Here is a 25,431-nt window from a genome sequence, read left to right on the forward strand (position 1 = left end):
TTTCAACATTTCTGAAAATTCGAAAGAAGAAAATCCAACTTTTTCAGTGTTACTCTACACTCTTTTTCATATAAAAGGAATGGCTCAGAGTTACTCTAACCGAAAATAACAAAGGTGAGTTTGGAAGAGAGCATGAATCTCTTTTCCCATAGGAAAGATCTGGGTTGATCAAAGCATACACATCATTCTTTATTCATGGTAATTGATAGCAGAAGACTTGATTAAAGGATTTTGCACGCGACTTGGCGTATGTTATGGTCTTGAAGTAAAGATTGACAAGAAGCTTGAGAATTTATAGAGTTTCCTAATTAGATTAGAGGAAATAGTCTTTACTTCTCCCTTGACAAAGCATACTGTTGCTTGTGTATTCTGCCAATTTCTGGCGGACAGTAGAAAACATAGCTAAACATGCTGGTTCTCGCTCTTAACAGGCTAGACACAAACAGAAAAAAGATCTGCCAGCAGTATGCTTCTACCTAAAGGACATCTTCATTCACATGAAATAATAAGGAATTTAACCTACCTATACTGGAACAATATTATGAATCTACAAGAATTACAATCACAAACTATAAGCATCAAAAGCCCAAAGGATTTTCCAAAAAAATCGACCCCTATAATGAGAAAGCTTTTGGAGTCAAAGGTTAATGTTGAAATGTCACACCAAGTAGGATACACATTTTTTCATTAGATATAGGTAAAGAGACGGTCAAGGGAGCAGCTACAGGAATTCCAAGAAGCGACTGATCTAAGCATCACCATGCATCAATGAGCAATCTTATGACACTAACTTCACAACACCATAAATGAGTTACATCATCCTGGTAAAGTGAGTGTATAGAAACTATATAGTATATCAAAATTTGAATTATCTTTTATTGAATTTACTCCTATTAAAAATTTGAATTATCTTTTATTGAATTTACTCCTGTTAAAAATTAAGAAAATACTTCCTCAAGCTAGCTTGGAGGCTTGGAGGTTAAAGGGGTCTCAATAGCCTACATTAGGGTGATTAAGGACATGTATAATGAAGCTAAGACTCGGGTTAGGGCAGCGGGAGGAGACTCGGAACCCTTTCCGGTTAGGATGGGGTTGCACCAGGGATCAGCTCTTAGTCCATTCCTATTTTCCTTGGCGATGAACGCATTGACGAGTCACATTCAAGGCGAGGTACCATTGTGTATGTTATTTGTTGATGACATAGTTTTAATTGACGAGACGCGGGGTGGTGTTAATGAGAGGCCGGAGGTTTGGAGGCAGACCCTAGAGTCTAAGGGTTTCAAGTTGAGCAAGACCAACACGGAATACATGGAGTGCAAGTTCAGCAACGGTACCCAAGAAGGGGATATGGAGGTGAGGCTTGATACTCAAGTCATCCCCAAGAGAGGTAGTTTCAAGTATCTTGGATCTATAATACAAGGTAACGGGGAGATTGACGAAGATGTCACACATCATATCGGAGCAGGACGGATGAAGTGGAGGCTCGCTTCCGGTGTCTTGTGTGATAAGAATGTGCCGCTGAGACTTAAAGGTAAGTTCTACAAGGTTGTAGTTAGACCGACTATATTGTATGGAGCAGAGTGTTGATCGGTTAAGAACTCTCATACCCAGAAGCTAAAAGTAGCTGAGATGAGGATGTTGAGGTGGATGTATAGGCATACCCGGTTGGATAATAGTAGGAATGAAATTATTCGAGAAAAGGTGGAAGGGGCCCCTGTGTAGGATAAGATGCAGGAGGCAAGGTTGAGATGGTTTGGGCATGTTAAGAGGAGAAGTATAGAAGCCCCAGCTAGAAGGTGTGAGCGGTTAGCCTCGGTGGGCAGCAGGAGGGGTAGAGGTAGGCCTAAGAAGTCTTGGGGAGCTAAGTTGCTCAGACTCTTCACTTTCAGTGTCGCACCCGTGTCGACACGACGTGGGTGTGGGTGTGGGATCCGTGTCGGATCTGGTCAACCAATTTTGGGTACTTTGACCAAAATATACGGAGAAATTTGGGACAGATACAATGATTTTTGAAAACAAATCAAAAGCTAGGGTGATATGGAAGAAAATGGAATACCTTGTATATATAAATTTCTATGTTAGTCCTTTTTTTTTATCTCCTTCTAAAATTCTACTCTTGTTCAATATTTTCTCCTTCTCGGTATACCTTGTAAGTTTTTCACATAATGTCTCATAATTTAGACATATTTTTATAACTCTATTTTTAAATAATTGAATTATTTTTAGCCGAATCCCCGCACCCGTGTCCGTACCTGGATCCGTACCCCCTAATCTTTAAATTTAGATCATGAAGGATCTGACCTCTAGATACGCACCCGTATCGGACACCCGCACCCGAGTCTGAGCAACTTAGTTGGGGAGAGGTTATTAGGCGGGACATGGCGCAGCTGGAGCTGACTGATGACATGGCCCTAGACAGGAGGGTGTGGAGGTCAAAGATTAGGGTAGAAGGTTAGTAGGTAGTCGAGCTTTGTCTTACTCAATTCACTAGCATTAGTATTAGTATGTTATCTTTTATTCATAGATGGCTATTACTACCTAGAGTTTGAATGCATTCTTGGATTCGATCTTATTTCATCTTGCTGTTATTCCTACTTGTTGCAATTACCTTTTCTTTTTCAGTCGTTCTCTAGCCGAGGGTCTATCGGAAACGGCCTCTCTTCCCTTCCAGGGGTAGGGGTAAGGCTGCATACATCTTACCCTCCCCAGACCCCACTCGTGGGAGACTACTGGGTTTTTTGTTGTTGTTGTTCCTCAAGCTAGCAATGTAGCTAATTTGTTTTATAAGGTTATTGGTTTGAAGCACAATTGTCAAGCATAGACAGTGAATGAACATAATAACTCATGATCATCAATGTAAAGTCTCTGGTTATCTCATCTCAAGTTCACAAAGATTATGAAGGTACTTATCTAATGAATGAAACCTTATCTAAAGGGACTTCTAAGCCTTCAACACAAAATGACTTAATTTCTTCTTCTCTACTTTTCTTCACTTTATGCCCTTTACCTCATGGTAAGGTCTTAAATTGCTTTCTCCATTTTAAGACCCTACTACTTCAAAAATCAATTTCTTGTCGATACTAACAGCCCAATATGTCACGGGTTTGAGCCGTGGAAGCAGCCACTAATGCTTGCATTAGGTTAGGCTGTTGGGTGCGGTCCCTTCTCCGACCCTGCGTGAACGCAGGATGCTTGTACACCAGGCTGCCCTTTTCCTAACAGCCCAATAGAAGCAAGGTATTGCTAAGTTACTGGTAAACAGCATCAAAAGGCTTCATGATTCTCAACATGATAGATTCTTTCTATCAATTAAGTCAGTGAGAATCTCTTGTATCATTAGGCTTACTGAAGCCTTGAAGCTGTTTCTGCAGCCAGAACCAAGAAGCAGCTAATTTTATGTTTACAGAACTCATTAAACTCATAATTCTCCTGTGACTTACTGATCAAACAAAAAAATGTAAGTGGTGTAGACAACTTATATATATTTTCTGAACTCCCTTGAGCTGTAATCTCTTTGCGATAAATTGTTGACTTTTACTAGTGTGAATAATGGAGCAATAAGTATCTCATAACTTGTTATTCACATCTGTCTCTTAAGTTTCATATGTCATGCTACTACACTTGGCAAATAAACTAGCTATAAATTCTCTGTTACCATGGATGTAAACTATATTGTATTTTTCCTTAAATAGGATATGCGCACAACTGTTACACTAATTTCAGGAAAGTCGAAACATATTACCTTAAAAGTACAATGACAATATGGTAAGCATATTTTACCTGATGAGGCTGCGTGTGCCATGTCTGCATTCCATAAGCAGCACTCATAGGAGGAGGCATGGCTGGGACTGGTGATGCAAAGGGGAAGGAACCTGAAGGAGGTGGCACATTGTGAGCTGATCCCGGAAATGGAGGTGGCGGTTGTGCAGTAACTGATGTTGTGCTGGCAGGTGGACTTCCAAAGGGTGAACGCATCCTTGGAGGGTGAGAAGGATTTCCAGATGATAACATTGCTGATGGAGGAGCTCCAGCTGGTGGCCTCATTGTATTGCTTGCCGGAGAAAAATGTGGTCCATTCTGCATTGTCCCCGGACCAAGTGCAGGTGGACCATTACTAGCTGAACTAGAAACACCAGAAGGCGGCACAAGAGGGCTTGTTGAAGCAGCAAAAGGTCCTGGTGGGCCGGCACGAGGACCTTGTGCAGAAGGCAAAGCACTAGGTGGCGGGCGAATGGCAGTACCACCCACAGAAGGAGGCACTGCACCAGCAAGAGGCGGCCTAGATGCAAAGGGTGGTGTAGGTTGACCCACAGAAGGAGGGCCAGATGGTCTAGAAATTAAATTGGGAGGCAATGTAGCTTGCGTAGGACCCCTTTGGAATGCGCCAGGTGGAGGAGGTCCTGGACGACTCTCAGGTGGCACACCAGCAAAAGGAGGTGGCTGCTGCCCAGAAGGCGTTGCACTAGGCCTAGGACTACCACTGGGGTTTGAAGGCGGGCGATTGGGTCTATTAATTTGCAAATTTTGCATTCCATCAGCAAGTGCATTAGGATTGTAATTGGGTGGTATATTCCCTGGTCTAGGTCCCCCTGGAGCTGCCATCAATTACTAAACAAATTTCCCACCTAAATTTAAAAAATTCCAAGTCAGAAAAATGGAAAAACCTCTGTCCCAAGACCACTTGATCTCACACAGAAAACAAGAGAGATACATCATGTGCGTTTGATATGAGCGGAAATGTTTTCCATGAAAAATATTTTACTTTGTAGAATCATTTACAGGATCTTTTTTCAAGTAGTTGCTTTCGTATAACGTAACATATGACAATCCTTTTTAAAAAGGAGGATCACCCATGAAGTACCAAAAAATGCATTTATACTACTTCCTGTGTCCCATTTTACGTGGTACATTTTCCTTTTTAGTTTGTTCCAAGAAAAAGAGCACATTTCTATTTTTAGAAATAATTTAACTTTAAAAACTTTTGATTTTACACTTAAATGAGATGGTTTATAATCACACAAAGTCTATGCCTTATTGTGGCCTAGTAGTCAATGAAGTGGGTTGAGAACTATGAAGTCTCATGTTCAAATCCCAGCGAAGACAAAAAATACTAGGTGATTCTTACCATTTGTCCAAGCCTTGGTGGATAGAATTATCCGATACCTGTTGCTGGTGGAAGATAACAGGTATATCATGGAATTAGTCCATGTGCGCGCAAGCTAGTAATGACACCACCGTTATCAAAAGGAAAAGGTCTATGGCTTGTTTTAGACCACGAATTTCGAAATTATTTCTTTTTTTCTTAAACTTCATGTCAAGTCAAATACCATTACATAAATTGGGACGGAAAGAGTAATATCTTTTAGTATTAAAGATTAAAATTAATGTCTACCTGACACAAGTGATATGAAAAAGAACTATGAGCCCGTTTGGATTAGCTGATTAGAAGTAGCTAATAAGTATTAGGTGCTGAAAAGCACTTTTTAAGTGTTGAAACTGATTTAATAAATAAGCAGTTTCGTGTTTGGATACAAGTGCTGAAATTAATAATAAGCTGCTGCAGCATTTGATAAAAAAGTGCTGATAAGCTCTTTTTCTATTAAAATGACTTAAATAACCTTATAATGATTTATATTTACAAGGGCGTAATTTTTTCAAAATTTTAGATTCCAGATCGATTCAAATACAAAATATTCTATTTGTCATTTTATTTTAAATACAAATGTGCTTAGATAAAATAATTTTTATGATAAATATAATTTATTTTATGATAAGCATATAATTATAAGTTATAATAGTTAATGAATTGACAAAAGTTTCTCAGTAAAAAATAAACCTAAATAGGACAAAATATATGAAGAGAAATAAACACTGTCTTCATCACTACAACACTTAAAAAGTATTCAAAGTAATACACCAAAAATTTTGATAAGCCCTCATTTATTACATACAGTTTAAAGATTAATACACTATCACAAAGATACAAATATGCAAAGGAATAGAGAATTTGCTTATCTTAAATAGTCAATGAGAATTCAAAACTTGAAGAGGCAGGGTGTTTATGTTGAAACAATACTTGAGGCAGTGAGTATCGATGTAAGAGTTTTTTCCTAAAAAAGAATATTTTAAGGATAAAATAGTAAAAATTTTGGTCAAACTTAAATGCTTATAAGCTAAAAATTCATAAGCAGTGGGTGACCAGCTTATGGCTTTTGGCTTATTTTTGACTTTTAACTTTACCAAACGCGTAGATAAGCCAAAAAGTGTTTATAAGCTAGTTTGATCCGCTTATAAGCTTACCAAATAACCTCTATGATGTGTGTAAAAGGACAATAATTTCCACCCACAAGTTTAAAAACTGGAACCTATTAATTAAAAGAAAAATCTTTTAGTAGCAGAACATTGAAAAAGAAATCTCACCAGCAAGCCGTCGACGGAATTAACGGACGTCTTCGCCGGCGGCAAAGAAAAGGCGATAACTTTTGTTAACTGAGACCGTTACAAGTTAACAGTCAAATCAACCGCTGATTTTAGTGATCAATGCGACCTGAAACTATACATAATTAGAGATTGTTAAAACTTTAAACTTCAAAATTAGTAGAGACGCATTCAGAATGAGAGAGCGAAAAATGCAGTACAATACAACGATACACTTTTTAAAAATTGTTTGTAAAAATAAACCGCAAGTTTTAAGTGCCATTCTATGATTTTTAAGGGGGTAAAGGGGAGAAGAAACCTGAAGATGTTAGGGGACGAAGATTGCAGGCGCAAAGCTATGGAATTTAAGGGGAATTAAGGGGAGGAGGGGTTTAAGTTTAACGGTTTATATATCAAAAAAAATAAAGGAGAGAAGGGGGGGGAGAAGGGGGTGTGTGTGTATATATTTACTCTTAGATTGCACAATATTTTGGTTTTCCTAATATTCTTGATTTGGTCCTTTCGGGGCCATCCATAAAATTGGAACCATGATATTATTGATTTGGAATCTTGGATGAATAACGTATTGTGATTGGACAAAAGCCATGAGAATGACATTATATAAGGAAATATGAAGTATTTTTTTGGTCACAAAATTAAGAGTATAAGTTCTATAAAAAGAAAAAAAATTACACCATCACATAAAAATCTTTATATTGCAAAAGTGTATATATAACTTAAAACTCTAAAAAGATTGTCAAGATACCATTGAATAACAACACCTAAAGATTCCATATTTTAACCACGGCCATAAATAGGATCTGTTTAATGTGATTGTTAAGTTGTTACCCTATTTAAATAAGTTAGGAAAAAATTAAGTTATGATATATGGGCAAAATTTGCCTTGCCTCCTACTAGATCGTCATAACTTGGTCATACCTCCGAGCGGACTATTATATGTTGACCACAAGTCTTCACGGACAACTTGTGTGTCAGCAAATTTTTAAGGAGAAAAGGTCAAAATTGTCCTTCTACTGTGCAAAAAAGATTAAGTTTACCCTCTGTTATACTATTTGTCTAAAAATACACCTAAAGTTACCCAAATGGATCAAATAAACCCTTCCTCCGTTGGAGTTGTTCTATATAGGTGGACGCCTAATCACACGTGGCACTAGATTTGATGAAAAATGAGGAAGAAATATGGATATCACTGAAATAAGGAGAATATTTATTAAAAAAATAAGTTTAAAAGAGGGTTAGGCTAATTAGCCATTATATTATGTAAAGTGGACCATTTTGATAGCCTTTTTAAGCTGTCACGCGTTCCCAAGCGAGTATTTAAACACGTTATGTCACGTCATCAACGAGGAAGTTTTAATATAAAGGGCAATATAGTTCGGAGGAATTTGGGAACACCGAATAGTTTAGCAAGAAACTAACAAAAATATGATAGTTTAAGGAGGTTTTAGGATATTAACTCTTTTATAAATGCAATCTTAAATTTTAGAGTTAATACCCTAAAATCTTCTAAACTATTATTTTTTGTCAGTTTCCTACTTAAACTATTCGGTGTTCCCAAAATCCCCTGAACTATATTGCCCTTCATATTAAGACTCTCTCATTGCATTCTTAGAGATTTGTCTAGTACATGCTCCTAATTTTCTAAAATTCGTGCCATGTAGTACTACACATGGCTATTTAACTCAGCCTAAACCCGCCTAAACTATCATTTTTTGTCAGTTCCCTATTTAAACTATCTAGTGCCCCACCCGTGACTCCAAAACCCCCTGAACTATATTTTCCTATATATTAAAACCACATGTTGGACTTTTAAAGGTACGTTTGTTTAACTATATTAACTTGTGGTTTGTACAAAGTTTTTTATATGGTTTACTCATGTTGTATTACTCTCGAATGATTGATTAATTCTAGAAATTTTGGCTATAGTATTGCTCTCGGATGATTGATTAATTTTAGGAATTTTGGCCAAAATAATATTTAATGTATTATGTTAAGTTTAGGTTTAATTGTGATTGTGCTTTATGCTAAACTCCAATTGAATAAGTCCTTATTTATATTCACTTTGTAGCACAATACGTAAAAATATAAATAAAGGCATATAGTGTTGCATTTCTTAAAAAATCAATTGGCTAGCAATTACATTCTCTAATTCCAGATTAGATAAAGAAAGTTCAAGAGATTCAACATTTTCTCTACAAGGTGTTGAATTTAATAAGAAGATTTAAATTGGTATTCTTTCAACCATATGTGTAAGACATGAAAGAAGACTAAAACAAGAAAGAGAATAAATCATTTCAGAGGAAACAAGAGAGGGGAAAATTTTTCAGTGAAAACCCACATGGAAAACTGAAGGAAAAATGTTAAAAATGAAGAAGAAGAAGAAGGTGAAAAATAAAGAAGAAAGGTGAAAAATAAGGAAGAATGGTGAAAAACTGAGGAAGAAAGGTGGATATAACTGAAATAAGGAGAATATTTATTAAAAATAAATTTGAAAGAGGTTTAGGCTAATTGACAAGAGTGGGTTGCTCTAGTGGTGAGCACCCTCCACTTCCAACCAAGAGGTTGTGAGTTCGAGTCACCCCAAGAGCAGGGTGGGAGTTCTTGGAGAGAGGGAGCTGTGTTTCTATCGGAAACAGCCTCTCTACCCCAGCGTAGGGGTAACGTCTGCATACACACTACCCTCCCCAGACCCCACTAGTGGGATTATACTGAATTGTTATTGTTGTTGTTTAGGCTAATTAGTCATTATTTTCTGTCACGTGAGCCAAGTATTTTCACACGTTATGCTAGGTCAGCAACAAAGGGATTTAATATGAAGGACAACATAGTTCGGGGGAGGTTTGGGGACACCGAATTTTATGTAGGAAACTAACAAAAATGTGATAGTTTAAGGGGGTTTTAGGGTATTAATTCTAAATTTTAACATATTTCCGAATATTCACAAGCGGCGACAAAAAAAGAACAAAAGACTTGCCTGATAGAAGACTATTACAAAGATCTAAACAACCTGGTTCTTTTATTGTTTGTTAAATAAAACTGGAACAGTACTAGATTGTCAAGCTCGGAGATAGAAGTAAGATCTTTATATCTATAGAGCAAATGAGGGGTCTGATATAGTCTAATGGTGCGCCACACGGATGACCTGTTTACCTATGTTCTTTCCAGAAAATAGCCCAACAAAAGCAGACGGACCACTCTCAAGGCCTTCATTCATGTCTTCTAAATATGTAATCTTTCCCTCCTTGCACAAACTAGTAACATCTTCAAGAAAGCTCGGAAATAAATGAAGATAATCACTTTGGAGAAAGCCCTGCATCTTAACACGCTTCGTGATGAGTTGAATCAAGTTGTGTATCCCTTGCGGATCAGAAAGACTTTGCTGAGATACCATCCCACAGATGGCAATTCGGCCGTTAATCCTCATGTTGATCAATGCCGCATCTAGCATGGATCCCCCTACGTTGTCAAAGTAAATGTCGATGCCCTCGGGAAAGTGTCTATCAAGCAAAGTGAAAACAAGAGTTAGATTTGATTGTTAATATGAAAATAGACTTCGTTCATCTTTATAATGCTTTAAGCAAAGGCGAATCCAGGATTAGACTCAGTTGGGTTCGGAATGAGTGTGATCTTATTATATGTGTACTTTTCTTTTTTTCCATATGTATAGTTCGACAAGAAAATGATGAATCCATTTGAGCCCACAAAATCCGCCCTATATCTGCCTCTGGCTCTAAGTTACTCCACTTTCCGACAGTTAAAGTTTGTTTAGACATTTCCCTCACCTTTTAAGAGCTTTATCAAGGTCTGCTTCTTCCTTGTAGTTGAATGCTCCATCGAATCCAAGCTTATCCTTTAATATGTCAACCTAAAAATATGAGGTTGAATTTGCAGTCAATAACATGAAAGTAACAATGCAATTTCTAAGAGACCTCACAATCTGCGGCAGGAGACTTACTTTTTGTTTTGACCCGGCACTTCCTACAACGTAACATCCATGTAACTTAGCTAGTTGGCCAACAAGCTGGCCAACTGCTCCTGAGGCAGCAGATACAAAAACATATTCTCCTATATTAGGTACGCAAACCTCATAAAATCCAGCATAAGCTGTAAAACCTGGCATGCCTGAATAAAGTCCACATTCATCAGACTCTTGAAGAAGCAACGAGACATTGAAAAATAACTGGAAAATCACGTCTAAAAAATTCCCATAACGGACGACAAAAGTAGATCGGCTTAAACTGCAGATATCTGAAATTAGCTAAAGATTTTTAGTAATAGCAAACTTAAAATAGCAGGGTAAGGTGACAGAGTAATTCGATCACCAAGAGAGCAAAGTGGAAAAGTCCCACTTTTGGGCTCCTGATTTTGGGGACTTGGGGGTGGGATTTAGCATATCGAAGAAAACGTTTCAGAAGTAAAGCAATCATGAAACACAAAATGGAAAGAGAGTTCCATAACCAGCACTCAACTTGAGAGATGCAAGGTCTTAAATTCTCTTAAAAGAGGAAGTCTAACTATATGACGTTTTTTTTTCTTTTCAATTATTTATTTTTTGATAAGTAACTTTGCATTGATGGACCAGTGCAGATCAAGAAATTTTAGCTCAGAAAAATAGAAACTGTGTATCCCATTGAACACAAAAGCACTAGTTTGGTGATAAAAGAAATTGATACTAAAGAGGTGAAAACAAGCTTGCACAAAGCTCAGACGAAGAAACTAAGAGCCCGTTTGGACATAAATTTTTTTTTCTTTTTTTTCCAAAAAAAATTCACTTTTTTTCGAAATTAGCGTTTGTTCGTAAAATTTCCAAACTAAAATGCATTTAGGAAATTTTCGAAAATTTGAAAAACTCCAAAAAGCTGTTTTTCAAAATTTTCACTCAAATCACTTACAAAACTTAAAAAACAACCCAAACTGAAATTTATGTTCAAACACAACTCTAAATTTCAAATACCATTTTCACTTGAAAATGTTTTTCACCATTTTTTGAAATTTTACAATTCTTATGTCCAAACGCCTACTAAATTATATGGATGTTATGGTGCTAATAAAGTTAAGAGACTTAAGGTCAAGATTAACCATACCAAGAAGACCGACATGATACGAGAGAGGTATATCATCAGCCTGAATTTTCCTCAGCTGCTCGGTTTTGTAAATTAAGCTGTATTCTTCCCAACCAGTGAACCCTGAGATTATATCACCTGGCTTGAAGTCTGAATTATCTGAGTCTAAAACTTTGGACACACCAAATCCTTCAATTACCTTTCCAAATGTTTATAGTTAAGCTTCATTGCAATAAACTTATGGCCAAGACAAAATAGGAAAAGAACGTCTCCTAAATGTCAAATACTAGCATTGTTATCTTTGTACTACATCAAAATTCAACTATAAATGCAGCTGCTACAACTGGAATTTTTGTTGCTACTTGCGCGGTGCATCTAAGGATTGCCAGAGGGAATTCATTAAATTTGCTTTTTATGCACCGGCAGCATATGATGTTTTCAAAAAGAGCAGTTTAATTGTTCTGCGATTTGTAGTTTGCCACCATCAAATATATCTGTTAGACAACTGTGTTGAACTTATGATACGGATAGCATATAAATACAATGTAGTTTTCTTTTCCAGAAACAAAGGAACTATGAAGCTACGGCTATGTTCAAGAAAATAAAGATTCAAATTGCCACCATCAAATCTATCTGTTAGATAAACATAATTGAACTTAGAATACTTTGTATGAGCAATTAAGCATAAGTACACTAAGCATCCAGTTTCACTGGAAACAGAAAGCCCTTTCACCTTCCCAGAACCAAAGAAATTGTGCTGACAATCGCAGTGTGACAATAAAGACTCAAATAGGCCCAACCGCACCACTATTGCACCAATAAACACAATTTAAGGACAGGTGAATTTTTGCAGAAATCGGTGAAATTCCAAATATTAGAGAACGAGCATAGCCAATCTCAAAATCCGGACAAAGAAGGAGGGTTGCGTAAAAATACTTTAAATTACCATGACTCCTCTGAGCATAAAGTATTCATGCAGTCGACCTCAACTAGTTTGAGATTGAGGATAGGTTAAATTAAGAGACAAAAGGATCTTAATAACTACAACAATAAAAGGGAGATCATTACAACTTATAAGATAAGTAACATTAAACATAACCAAAATATTCCAATTAAATCAATTAGCAAGATGCCAAAACGGGCTTAAATGGAGCGACATGGATTGTGAGTATTCATTCATATAGCAAACACCAATTTTCTTGGGATTGAGGCATAGCAGTTGTTGAAGAGGAGTCTTGACGTAACTGGTAAAGTTGTTGTCATGTGACCAGGAAGTCACGGTTTCGAACCGTGGAAACAGCATCTTACAGAAATGTAGGGTAAGAATGCATACAATAGACCCTTGTAGTCCGGCCCTTTCCCGGACCCTGCGCATAGCGGGAGCTTAGTGCGTCGGGCTGACTTTATTTTTTAGGCATGGTAGTTGTTGTAAAGCAAGTTGTAAGATATAGTACAGTAGTTAGAAATTTGTCAAACGTCATGTAACCTAAAAGATAATTACACGTAACTGCACATAGAAAGTGGAATCAACAACATAGAAAATAAGGCGGGCGACTTGCTAAAGCAGGTTAAATTAAATTGTCTAGAAAATTGTTGATGCTATCCGTGTATATAAGTTAAATCTGAATTACCTCTCCGGGAATGAAAGGAGGGATATAAGATCCAGTGAAATTGCGCATTCGTCCACGCATAAAAGGGTCACAAGATAAATACAAATTCTTGACCAATAAACCACCTGACCCTTTTGGCACTTTCTCTAGCTTCAACTTTTTTCCAATTCTCAACTCCATGTCAGTTTCCTTTGGTATTCCTTCTATGTATCCTTTGAATATGATTTGCTTGTTCTCCACTGTTTTTCCTAGCAGCTCCACTGCTTCTGCTTCTTCTTTTCCTGCTTTTTTCTCCATGTTTTACAACTACAGATAATGCACCTCAATAAGGCCTTTTTGCAGTGGTTTTAGAATTTGGATTGATCCCAAGATAGCAGTTTTGTGATATTCTTGTTCCCTTACACAGCTACACTAGACCATGGCAAGTGATGAAGTGAACTGGGGTTTGGAAAGGTGGGTGGGAATTGAGAAAGTGTGTAGTTATAGCTGGAGTTGGGTTCCTCCCTAACTACCTCCTGTTGTCTACTTTAGTCTAGGGCATCTACATAATTTGTTAAATTAAGGAATTACCGTACCGAAATCCAAATTTTTGTTATTTGGTATTCGATATTTTGGTATTCGGCATATTATTTGGTTTAAGTATTTAAAAAAATATGGTATTATATATGATATTTGGTATTTTAAAATAAAATACCGAAATACCGATACCGTACCGAAATATATATTATATTATACAAAACACGTATTATTAATTATAACATAAATACAAAATAACCAAAAATTTTACTTTCTTTTATTCTCTAAGTTCATCAATTAACTCTAAGCAAATAAGAAGACATTTCTAATGATCAAATTTATTCCTTTATGTGCATTTCTCTCTCTCTCTCTCTAGGTTGATATTTGCTGGTTTTTGACAAAACTTTTGTCAATAAATGTTTTTAGTTTTGTACTTTTGAGTACTTTAATTAAGAATATTATAGTCTATGACTCTATGCACTTGTTAGTATTCAAACCGAATAAACCGAAGTTACCAAACAGAATAAACTGAAACCGAAAAAAAAAAACCGAACCATACCGAATTTAATTAGGTACGGTATTGATATAGCATTTTAAGAAACTAAATACAGAAAATACCGAATCGAAATATCTAAATACCGTACCGTACCAATGTTACACCCTATATTTTCGTACGTAAAAATGCGTCATAAGCAAACTAATGTAGGGCCAAAAATGAGATAATATTTAAAAGTATATAAAGTAAGTTAATCATGTTACCTCTGAGGTTACAAATATTGAAGATCATGAACAACAAGTACAAAGAGGGTTGGACCGTTCAGAAGCTAAAGCAATTAAATAAAATAATATTTCGTCGAAAGTCGACAAGTTGGAAATGTTATAACATGTACCTTTGGGGTGAGACTAGGGTGATTAACATGATAAGGAGATTATGTTATGATTTATATTAGTCGTATGACATCCGTGTGTTATGTTTTGAAGTCAAGCGAGTTGTGGAACAAAAGTCGATGAAAGTCAAGTTACATTCATAAGTTTTACTGACACTTTGGGTCAAATGTAACTGCGATTTTCTCCCAATATACTTAGAGTTATGGGGTGTTCCACCCATCAAATTAAAGATCTATGAGTCTATTTTCCAACGCATTAAACTGTTTGTCAATATGACATTGCAGTAGAAAGATATGGGCATTTGTGCGATACTGCGCAAGCTGCTAGGTGACAAGTAGGTGTGTCACCTACTTGCTTAAATGAAAGCCCAAAAATGGGCCATTTCGGGTCGTCCAAAGAGGCCTTTTAAGGGCCTATTTTTTTCATATATTAGATTTAAAATAGAGCATAATAACCAGACATAAGCTCTGCAAAGAATCCTCCCAAAAATTTCCCACAAACCCTAATTGATTTTTTCTCCCTTTCAAGTTCTAATTGGAGGTAAAACCTAGAGTTTGAAGAACCAAGATAAGAGCTGAGTTATCCAACAAATAAGGTGAGTTTACTGCTCTCTTTCATCCAATTTTTCTTCTGTAAATTCATGGTAAGTCGTTCTATACTTGTAAGAACTCACGGGACGGTGATCGGAAGCCATGAGTTCGAGTTATTCACTTGTAGCAGACTGTTTTGTAGACTGTTTTATGTTGCTGTTGGGCTGCGTGTTTTACTACTATTTTGTGGAGTTTTGGAGGAGGAAGGGGGTTTATAAACACCATATAAATGTAGGGTGGTTGGCTGGTCGTTCGTCATAACATTTTCGAGTCGTTTAACACTACTACGGTGGTCGTTTTGTGTACGAAGAGATTGGGGTGTGTTGGGCTGTTTTGTAGTATTTGATGGTGTATATAGGGCTGGAATATGATGTATATATGTTGTTATTGTTCTGTTCTTGTATTGTTGGTGTTATCTTGAATTTGGAGGAAGTAAGGATTATAGGGGAGATGCTGTCCGTTTGAATACAAAATAAGTTTGTCGTTCGTTGTGCGATAGTTGTACCTTTCGTAACTTAACGATAGTATTATTATTATTCTTGTAGATTAAGGTGCAAAGAGGTGAGTTCAACTTGGTGATTGGAAAGATTGTGATAAGGTATGTTAAGGCTAAGCCCTTCCTTCATTTTGGCATGATCTCATAGCTACATGTGTTAATAATGAGACATAAAGAGAAGTTCGTATTCATGAATTTATTCACATTATTCTAGTCTCATAAGTTACAATATTATTCCTTATCGGGACTTCATATTCAGTTTAGTTTTGTCTTTATTCAGTCAAAAGAGCAGAGGGTCTATATATATATATATATATATATATATATATATATATATATATATATATATATATATATATATATATATATATATATATACAGTATTACACTATTTTCACCACCATCGAGCTATAATCGGTGGGCAGGCACCTATTGGGCAACCTCTGATCAGATGGTAAGTTACATATACCGAGCCTACTGTGGCCGAGCGCCTATGAGCGAGCCCAGGATGGCCGAGATACAGAGCCTAGTATGGCCGAGCGCCTATGAGCGAGCCTACTACGACCGAGCATTTACACGTACCGAGCCTTATAGGGCCGGACATTTATTTTACTTACTATATTGAAGGAGTTTAGTCACTATCAGCAGGTAAGTATATCTCCAGATCATCTTTGACTCCCAGTTACTTCCAGTTATTATATTATCAGTTCAGTTTCGATTTTCAGTTATGTTATTGCCTTACATACTCGGTACATTATTTCGTACTGACGTCCCTTTTTCGGGGACGCTGCATTTCATGCATGCAGGTTCAGATAGACAGACGAGTAAACCTCCTCAGTAGGTGTTTCCAGAGTTTAGCCTGATCGGTAAGCTCCACATCCTTCGGAGTTATCGGGTCTAGGTTTTTGTGTGCATCTTATGTATGTATTTATATATATAATATGGGTAGGTCGGGGCCCTGTTCCGATCACAATATATCTATCAGTAGAGGCTTGTAGACATATCCTGTTGGTTAGTGCAGTATGTTGGGTTTGTAGGCCTAGTATGTATAATTTGGTGGTTTGTCAGCTGTAGTAGCTATGACGGCCTTTTCAGCCTAGCTTTATATTGATGTTTAGTTAGCGCTAGTTTCCATTCAGTTTTATATTTTGCTTCGCAAATTGTCTTGCAAGGTGGCCCCATGGCCAAAGTATGACATTATGTGTTCAGAGTCCCTTAGTCGCAATTTGGTATGCCAGGTTAGGTGAGGCACCGGGTGCTTGTCTCGCTCCTAGGTTCGGGGCGTGACAAACTTGGTATCAGAGCAGTTCTGTCCTAGGGAGTCTACAAGCCGAGTCTAGTAGGGTCTTGTTTATAGATGTGTTGTGTACCACATTATATAAGCAGGGCACTACAGGGCATTTAGGAGTTGGTTACCCTTCTTTGAAATCTAAATCGTGCTACAGAACTGAGTTATAGGAAATTTGAATTAAACTTATGTGTTGGTGTTTGCATGCACAAATGACGGTGACTAGGAAGACTACGGCTAGCCAGAGGAGAGATACAGCAGTAGGTGAGGGGACCAGCAGGGTACCCCCAGTAGATGGGGCCCAGTCTGAGGCTCAAGGTGAGACCCCTACTCAGCCATTACCGGCTCCTCCACCAACTACGGAGATTCCTAGGGAAACCGCACATCCAGTTCCCTCTCCACTTCCATCAGATCGGGACTTGAGGAATGCAGTGCATTTGTTGACACAGTTGGTAGCTACCCAGCAACAGGCTAGGGCATCAGCTAGTGCAGGAACTTCTGAGGGGTCTGGGAGTTCAAGGGTCCGAGAGTTTATTGCTTTGAGTCCCCCAGAGTTCACGGGGACAGATCAGAGGGAGGACCCGCAGGATTTCATAAATCAGCTTCACAGGATCTTTCGTGTTATGCATGCCACGGAGAAAGAGGCAGTTGAGCTAGCAGCTTTTCGACTCTGAGATATAGCCATCCTTTGGTACGAGGGATGGGAGAGGTCCAGGGGACGTGATGCACCTCCAGTTATTTGGGAGAATTTTTTAGATGCCTTCCTTGACCAGTACTTACCACGGGAGATCCGACAGGCTCGAGTCGATCAGTTTCTAGCCCTCAAGCAGGGTAATATGAGTGTTCGAGAGTATAGTCTCTATTTTGACTCATTGGCCAGATATGCACCATCCATAGTTGCTACTATGCTGGACAGGATTCACAGTTTTATAGCAGGGTTAGCCCCAGAGTTAACCGAGGCATGTGCCACCGCTGCATTGCAGGATAGTATGGATATCTCCCGGATTCAGGCATTCGCCCAGAATATAGAAAGGGGTAGGCATCGGCAGCAGGGTACAAAGAGGGCTGAGCAAGGGCAACGTAAGAGGATGAGATTTCCTAGGTCTCAGGAGCAATATCAGGGTAGTTATAGGACCCAGTACTTCGGACGGCCACCTAGGCCTCTGCCACCTCAGTTACAGGGTTACAGGTATGACCGCTATACTCAGTCAGGACCAGGTGAGAGCTCACGGGCGTCGGGTTTGCAGCGACAGCGAGGATCTGCGCAGACATGGTCATTTCCTCCACGGTGTGACATCTGTGGTAGAGGACACTTGGGCCAATGCCGAGCAGGTTCTGATGCTTGTTATACATGTGGGCGTCCAGGGCATATGATGCGAGATTGCCCAAATAGAGATTCGGGGGAATGGCACAACCAGCAAGTTCAGCAACAGGATCATCTATGTCCGTGCATCCTTCAGGGCGCGAGTCTCAGTCTTCGGCTGGTAGAGGTCGGGGCAGAGGTAGAGGTTCCAGTTCAAGTGGTAATCAGAACCGTATCTATGCTTTAGCGGGTCGACAGGACCAGGAGTCTTCACCAGACATTGTGACAGGTATATTAACCATTTGCTCTCACGATGCTTATGCTTTAATAGACCCAGGATCTACTTTATCGTATATTACCCCATTTGTCGCGAGGAAGTTTGGTATAGTGCCTGAAATACTAAGTGATCCTTTTGCGGTATCTACACCGGTCGGAGAATCGATTATTGCTAGACGGGTTTACCGAGGTTGTACGGTGACAATTTGTAGTCGTCAGACCTCAGCTGACCTAGTTGAGCTAGAGATGATGGATTTTGATGCTATCATGTGCATGGACTGGTTGGCAGCTTGCTATGCCACAGTTGATTGCCGAGCAAAGGCAGCCAGATTTCATTTTCCGGGTGAGCCAGTCCTTGAATGGGTAGGTAATACACCAACACCCAGAGGTAGGTTTATTTCCTATCTGAAGGCGAGGAAAATGATCGCAAAAGGGTACATTTATCATATTGTGCGAGTTAGAGATGCAGATGCTAAGATACCTACACTTCAGTCTATTCCCGTAGTCAAAGAGTATGCAGATGTGTTTCCAGATGAGCTTCCAGGTATTCCTCAGGAGCGAGAGATTGATTTTAGCATCGATTTGCTTCCAGAAACTCAACCAATATCCGTCCCTCCGTATAGAATGGCACCTGGCAAATTGAAGGAGTTGAAGGAGCAGTTAAAAGATTTGCTGGAGAAAGGTTACATCAGGCCCAGTACCTCACCTTGGGGTGCACCAGTACTATTTGTGCGGAAGAAAGACGGCTCGCTGAGGATGTGTATCGATTATAGGCAGCTGAACAAGGTAACTATTAAGAATAAGTATCTACTTCCAAGGATCGATGACTTGTTTGATCAGTTGCAGGGGGATAGATGCTTTTCAAAGATAGATTTGAGGTCAGGGTACCACCAGGTCAGAGTTCGAGAAAAAGATATTCCGAAGACAGCCTTCAGGACCCGATATGGCCACTTTGAGTTCCTTGTCATGTCCTTCGGGTTGACTAATGCACCCGCTGTATTTATGGACTTGATGAATAGCCTATTCCGGCCATTTTTAGATCTGTTCGTGATAGTATTTATTGATGATATTCTGGTTTATTCCCGTTCAGAGGATGAGCATGCGGACCACCTGCGAGCGGTACTCCAAACCCTCCGTGATCGTAAGTTGTATGCTAAGTTTTCTAAATGTGAGTTCTGGTTGAAGTCTGTAGCATTCTTGGGGCATATTGTATCAGATGAAGAGATAAAGGTGGACACTCAGAAGATTGAGGCCGTGAAATCTTGGCCTAGACCTACCACTCTGACAGAGGTTCGTAGCTTTCTAGGCTTAGCAGGATACTATCGGAGGTTCGTAGAGGGTTTTTCTTCCCTTTCGGCACCATTGACGAAGTTGACACAGAAAGAAACTAAGTTTCAATGGACAGAGGCTTACGAGCGGAGTTTCCAAGAGCTTAAGAACAGGTTGACCTCAGCTCCAGTTCTAACATTTCCAGAGGGTCTAGAGGGTTATGCCGTGTATTATGATGCATCAGGTGTCAGGTTAGGATGTGTCCTGATGCAACATGGGAAGGTAATTGCGTATGCTTCAAGGTAGTTGAGGAAGCATGAGAGGAATTATCCGACCCATGACCTCGAGTTAGCTACGGTTGTCCATGCACTTAAGATATGGCGGCATTATTTATATGGTGTTCATGTTGATGTATTTACTGATCATAAAAGCCTACAATATATCTTCAAGCAGAAAGAGTTGAATTTGCGACAGAGGCGATGGCTTGAGTTATTGAAAGATTACGATGTTAACATTCTCTACTATCCAGGGAAAGCTAATGTTGTAGCAGATGCCTTAAGTCGCCAATCTATGGGTAGCTTAGCATATGTAGAGCCCAAGAAAAGACAATTAGCTAGAGAGATTCATCAATTGTCTTCGTTGGGGGTTCAGTTAGTAGATTCTGAGGATGGTGGAGTTGTACTCCAAAACACTACAAAATCATCCCTCATAGCAGAAGTCAAGGAAAGGCAGTACGAGGACCCAGAGTTGGTCGAGCTGAGAGAGCGAGTTCCGCAGCAGAAGAAGCCACTGCTAGAGCTAAAGGGAGATGGGGTTCTCAGATATAGGGGTCGTTTGTGTGTTCCAGATGTAGCAGGGCTACGAGACAGGATTATGTCAGAGGCACATTATTCATGGTATTCCATCCATCCTGGGTCGACGAAGATGTATCATGACATTAAGGATGTGTACTGGTGGAACGATATGAAGAAGAACATTGCTGAGTTTGTCGCCCAATGTACTAGTTGCCAGCAAGTGAAGGTAGAGCACCAGAAGCCTGGAGGGCTAATGCAGACTATAGAGATCCCGACATGGAAATGGGAGGCGATAAACATGGACTTTATCACGGGTTTACCTCGTTCTAATCGTAAGTTCGATTCCATATGGGTGATAGTCGATAGGCTCATGAAATCAGCTCACTTCCTACCGGTCAGATCTACATATACAGCAGAAGATTATGCAAAGTTATATATTAAGGAGATAGTGCGGCTACACGGAGTACCAGTTTCTATTATATCTGACCGTGGGGCTCAGTTTACAGCACTTTTTTGGAGGTCATTTCAGAGAGGTCTAGGGACTCAGGTGAATCTCATCACAGCTTTTCATCCACAGACTGATGGACAAGCCGAGCGCACAATTCAGACGCTCGAGGATATGTTACGAGTATGTGTGTTGGATTTTAAAAAAAGTTGGGATGAACATCTAACTCTTATCGAGTTTGCATATAATAACAGTTACCACTCCAGTATCCAGATGGCTCCGTACGAGGCTTTGTATGGGCGTAAGTGCAGATCTCCTATAGGGTGGTTTGATGTTGGAGAATCTGGGTTACATGGGCCAGACCTGATTCAGCAGGCCATAGAGAAAGTAAAGATTATCCGGGAGCGACTGTTGACAGCTCAGAGTCGTCAGAAGTCATATTCTGACGTGCGGTGACGAGACTTAGAGTTTAGGATTAATGACTGGGTATTCTTAAAGGTATCACCTATGAAGGGCGTGATGAGGTTTGGCAAGAAAGGCAAGCTTAGTCCACGGTATATTGGGCCTTATAGGATCATTCGAAGAGTGGGCCAAGTAGCTTATGAGTTAGAGTTGCCCTCAGAATTGGAGTCTGTCCATCCGGTTTTTCACGTATCTATACTACGGAAGTGCATTGGCGATCCTACCCGAGTGGTGCCCACGGATGATGTACAGATTACAGAGGACTTGTCATACGAGGAAATTCCAGTTGCCATCCTAGACAGACAAATCCGCAATCTACGAAATAAGGAGGTAGCTTCAATAAAGGTTTTATGGAGGAGCAAGAATGTAGAAGAGATGACGTGAGAATCGGAGGAAAAAATGAAGTCTAAATACCCCCACCTATTTCAAACTGAAGATATGGTTCGAGATGGAACGCTACAACATAGCTCTATGTAGGCTAGCAGGTCATCAGGTAAGCTTTTATTTTTCACTTTCAATATTTATAATTTACGGTCGGTGAGGCAAATTGCTGCTATTTATAAAGATTGGCCATGTGTGGCATGCATAATATGTTTTCTGGCTATGTGCAGGTTGGTTTTAACCTAGTGTACGAAGGATACTTTGGCAAAATTTTCCAAAGTCTCTAAGAGTAAACATTCGAGGACGAATGTTCCCAAGGGGGAGTGATGTTACACCCTATATTTTCGTACGTAAAAGTGTGTCGTAAGCAAACTAATGTAGGACCAAAAATGAGATAATATTTAAAAGTATATAAAGTAAGTTAATCATGTTACCTCTAAGGTTACAAATATTGAAGATCATGAACAACAAGTACAAAGAGGGTTGGACAGTTCAAAAGCTAAAGCAATTAAATAAAACAATATTTCGTCGAAAGTCGACAAGTTGGAAATGTTATAACATGTACCTTTGGGGTGAGACTGGGGTGATTAACATGATAAGGAGATTATGTTATGATTTATATTAGTCGTATGACATCCGTGTGTTATGTTTTGAAGTCAAGCGAGTTGTGGAACAAAAGTCGATGAAAGTCATCACAAGTTACATTCATAAGTTTTACTGACACTTTGGGTCAAATGTAACTGCGATTTTCTCCCAATATACTTAGAGTTATGGGGTGTTCCACCCATCAAATTAAAGATCTATGAGTCTATTTTCCAACGCATTAAACTGTTTGTCAATATGACATTGCAGTAGAAAGATATGGGCATTTGTGCGATACTGCGCAAGCTGCTAGGTGACAAGTAGGTGTGTCACCTACTTGCTTAAATGAAAGCCCAAAAATGGGCCATTTCGGGTCGTCCAAAGAGGCCTTTTAAGGGCCTATTTTTTTCATATATTAGATTTAAAATAGAGCATAATAACCAGACATAAGCTCTGCAAAGAATCCTCCCAAAAATTTCCCACAAACCCTAATTGATTTTTTCTCCCTTTCAAGTTCTAATTGGAGGTAAAACCTAGAGTTTGAAGAACCAAGATAAGAGCTGAGTTATCCAACAAATAAGGTGAGTTTACTGCTCTCTTTCATCCAATTTTTCTTCTGTAAATTCATGGTAAGTCGTTCTATACTTGTAAGAACTCACGGGACGGTGATCGGAAGCCATGAGTTCGAGTTATTCACTTGTAGCAGACTGTTTTGTAGACTGTTTTATGTTGCTGTTGGGCTGCGTGTTTTACTACTATTTTGTGGAGTTTTGGAGGAGGAAGGGGGTTTATAAACACCATATAAATGTAGGGTGGTTGGCTGGTCGTTCGTCATAACATTTTCGAGTCGTTTAACACTACTACGGTGGTCGTTTTGTGTACGAAGAGATTGGGGTGTGTTGGGCTGTTTTGTAGTATTTGATGGTGTATATAGGGCTGGAATATGATGTATATATGTTGTTATTGTTCTGTTCTTGTATTGTTGGTGTTATCTTGAATTTGGAGGAAGTAAGGATTATAGGGGAGATGCTGTCCGTTTGAATACAAAATAAGTTTGTCGTTCGTTGTGCGATAGTTGTACCTTTCGTAACTTAACGATAGTATTATTATTATTCTTGTAGATTAAGGTGCAAAGAGGTGAGTTCAACTTGGTGATTGGAAAGATTGTGATAAGGTATGTTAAGGCTAAGCCCTTCCTTCATTTTGGCATGATCTCATAGCTACATGTGTTAATAATGAGACATAAAGAGAAGTTCGTATTCATGAATTTATTCACATTATTCTAGTCTCATAAGTTACAATATTATTCCTTATCGGGACTTCATATTCAGTTTAGTTTTGTCTTTATTCAGTCAAGAGAGCAGAGGGTCTATATATATATATATATATACAGTATTACACTATTTTCACCACCATATATATATTCAGTCAAGAGAGCAGAGGGTCTATATATATATACAGTATTACACTATTTTCACCACCATCGAGCTATAATCGGTGGGCAGGCCCCTATTGGGCAACCTCTGATCAGATGGTAAGTTACATATACCGAGCCTACTGTGGCCGAGCGCCTATGAGCGAGCCCAGGATGGCCGAGATACAGAGCCCAGTATGGTCGAGCGCCTATGAGCGAGCCTACTACGGCCGAGCATTTACACGTACCGAGCCTTATAGGGCCGGACATTTATTTTACTTACTATATTGAAGGAGTTTAGTCACTATCAGCAGGTAAGTATATCTCCAGATCATCTTTGACTCCCAGTTACTTCCAGTTATTATATTATCAGTTCAGTTTCGATTTTCAGTTATGTTATTGCCTTACATACTCGGTACATTATTTCGTACTGACGTCCCTTTTTCGGGGACGCTGCATTTCATGCATGCAGGTTCAGATAGACAGACGAGTAGACCTCCTCAGTAGGTGTTTCCAGAGTTTAGCCTGATCGGTAAGCTCCACATCCTTCGGAGTTATCGGGTCTAGGTTTTTGTGTGCATCTTATGTATGTATTTATATATATAATATGGGTAGGTCGGGGCCCTGTTCCGATCACAATATATCTATCAGTAGAGGCTTGTAGACATATCCTGTTGGTTAGTACAGTATGTTGGGTTTGTAGGCCTGGTATGTATAATTTGGTGGTTTGTCAGCTGTAGTAGCTATGACGGCCTTTTCAGCCTAGCTTTATATTGATGTTTAGTTAGCGCTAGTTTCCATTCAGTTTTATATTTTGCTTCGCAAATTGTCTTGCAAGGTGGCCCCATTCCCAAAGTATGACATTATGTATTCAGAGTCCCTTAGTCGCAATTTGGTACGCCAGGTTAGGTGAGGCACCGGGTGCTTGTCTAGCTCCTAGGTTCGGGGCGTGACAACCAACCGACGAACACCCCTACTTTAGTTATTGTATATTGAACGGTGCAAGATGTACCACAATATTCCATATTTTTTGAAGAATCAAACATAACCGACAGATATATAATACATGTAGAATTATGTACAGTAATTTATATATACCGACTAGAAAAGATAAATAATGAGCATGTCCAGCTATTTATGTAAAGATCCCATATTTATTTGTTGGTTCTCGTCTGGTACCCCGATTTGAGATAAGATTAATTTGGATTCGTGCCGAAAAATAAAATGCTCCTACCAAATTGTAATTTTATTTCAGAACTCAAACTTGAAATCTCTAGTTAAAGATTGAGGAGTACTTGGTGACAAGACTTTTGGTGATCCAACATTCCGTACGTACACCTATGAATACGTCACAAGGATGTCATTTATATGCAATTTTATTTCACATGATTAATTAATGCAAAGTTTACCTTAATTTTACCGTTTTATCATCATAAATTAATGTGGTATGGCGTAAATAATGGGTGAGTAAGTTTGTTCTCTATAAATGTGTACTTGGAGCCGATTTGACAGATCGCAAAAAATATTCATTTGATACAACACTTTAAACTAAAGCATACTTAATATATAATAGATTGATGCAGTTTATGTATCAAAATATTAATAACACAATTTGA

At 38.8% G+C, this 25,431-nt stretch overlaps 2 protein-coding genes across 4 annotated transcripts in view; both read right to left on the reverse strand.

The window, feature by feature from the left end:
- The window catches only part of LOC107787821 (protein transport protein SEC24 C), a 31,147-nt gene extending 24,246 nt beyond the window's left edge, over window positions 1–6,901 (reverse strand). For 2 of the 3 annotated variants that reach the window (XR_012697959.1, XM_075227829.1), the window contains exons 1-3: window positions 6,737–6,857; window positions 6,421–6,553; window positions 3,781–4,625 (exon numbers count right to left, since the gene is read on the reverse strand). Coding sequence is in view for 2 of the 3 variants with exons in the window: in XM_075227829.1 (XP_075083930.1) it covers window positions 3,781–4,602 (822 nt within the window). In the remaining variant the exon portion in view is untranslated. Of the gene's footprint in view, window positions 1–3,780; window positions 4,626–6,420; window positions 6,554–6,736 lie in introns of all 3 variants that reach the window. The other variant, XM_075227830.1, reaches the window with a different exon arrangement.
- Window positions 6,902–9,334: 2,433 nt separating this feature from the next.
- On the reverse strand, window positions 9,335–13,635 carry LOC107772176 (2-alkenal reductase (NADP(+)-dependent)-like). Its single transcript, XM_016591678.2, has 5 exons — window positions 13,133–13,635; window positions 11,523–11,700; window positions 10,394–10,560; window positions 10,221–10,303; window positions 9,335–9,935 (listed from the first exon to the last, which is right to left on the reverse strand). The coding sequence occupies exons 1-5, from the start codon at window positions 13,406–13,408 to the stop codon at window positions 9,557–9,559; spliced, it is 1,083 nt and encodes a 360-aa protein (XP_016447164.1). The 5' UTR covers window positions 13,409–13,635; the 3' UTR covers window positions 9,335–9,556.
- Between the last annotated feature and the right edge of the window lie 11,796 nt (window positions 13,636–25,431).

Source organism: Nicotiana tabacum, chromosome 13 (assembly GCF_000715075.1).
Source record: "Nicotiana tabacum cultivar K326 chromosome 13, ASM71507v2, whole genome shotgun sequence".
Lineage (NCBI taxonomy): Eukaryota > Viridiplantae > Streptophyta > Magnoliopsida > Solanales > Solanaceae > Nicotiana > Nicotiana tabacum.

Bases quoted from the DNA above. Each gene is read 5' to 3' on its own strand.
- LOC107772176 (XM_016591678.2), bottom strand. From the start codon at position 13,408: ATGGAGAAAAAAGCAGGAAAAGAAGAAGCAGAAGCAGTGGAGCTGCTA. The intron at 11,701-13,132 runs GTAATTCAGATT...ACATTTGGAAAG, and splicing joins CTCCTTTCATTCCCGGAGAG to GTAATTGAAGGATTTGGTGT. The intron at 10,304-10,393 runs GTAAGTCTCCTG...TCATATTTTTAG, and splicing joins GTGCCGGGTCAAAACAAAAA to GTTGACATATTAAAGGATAA.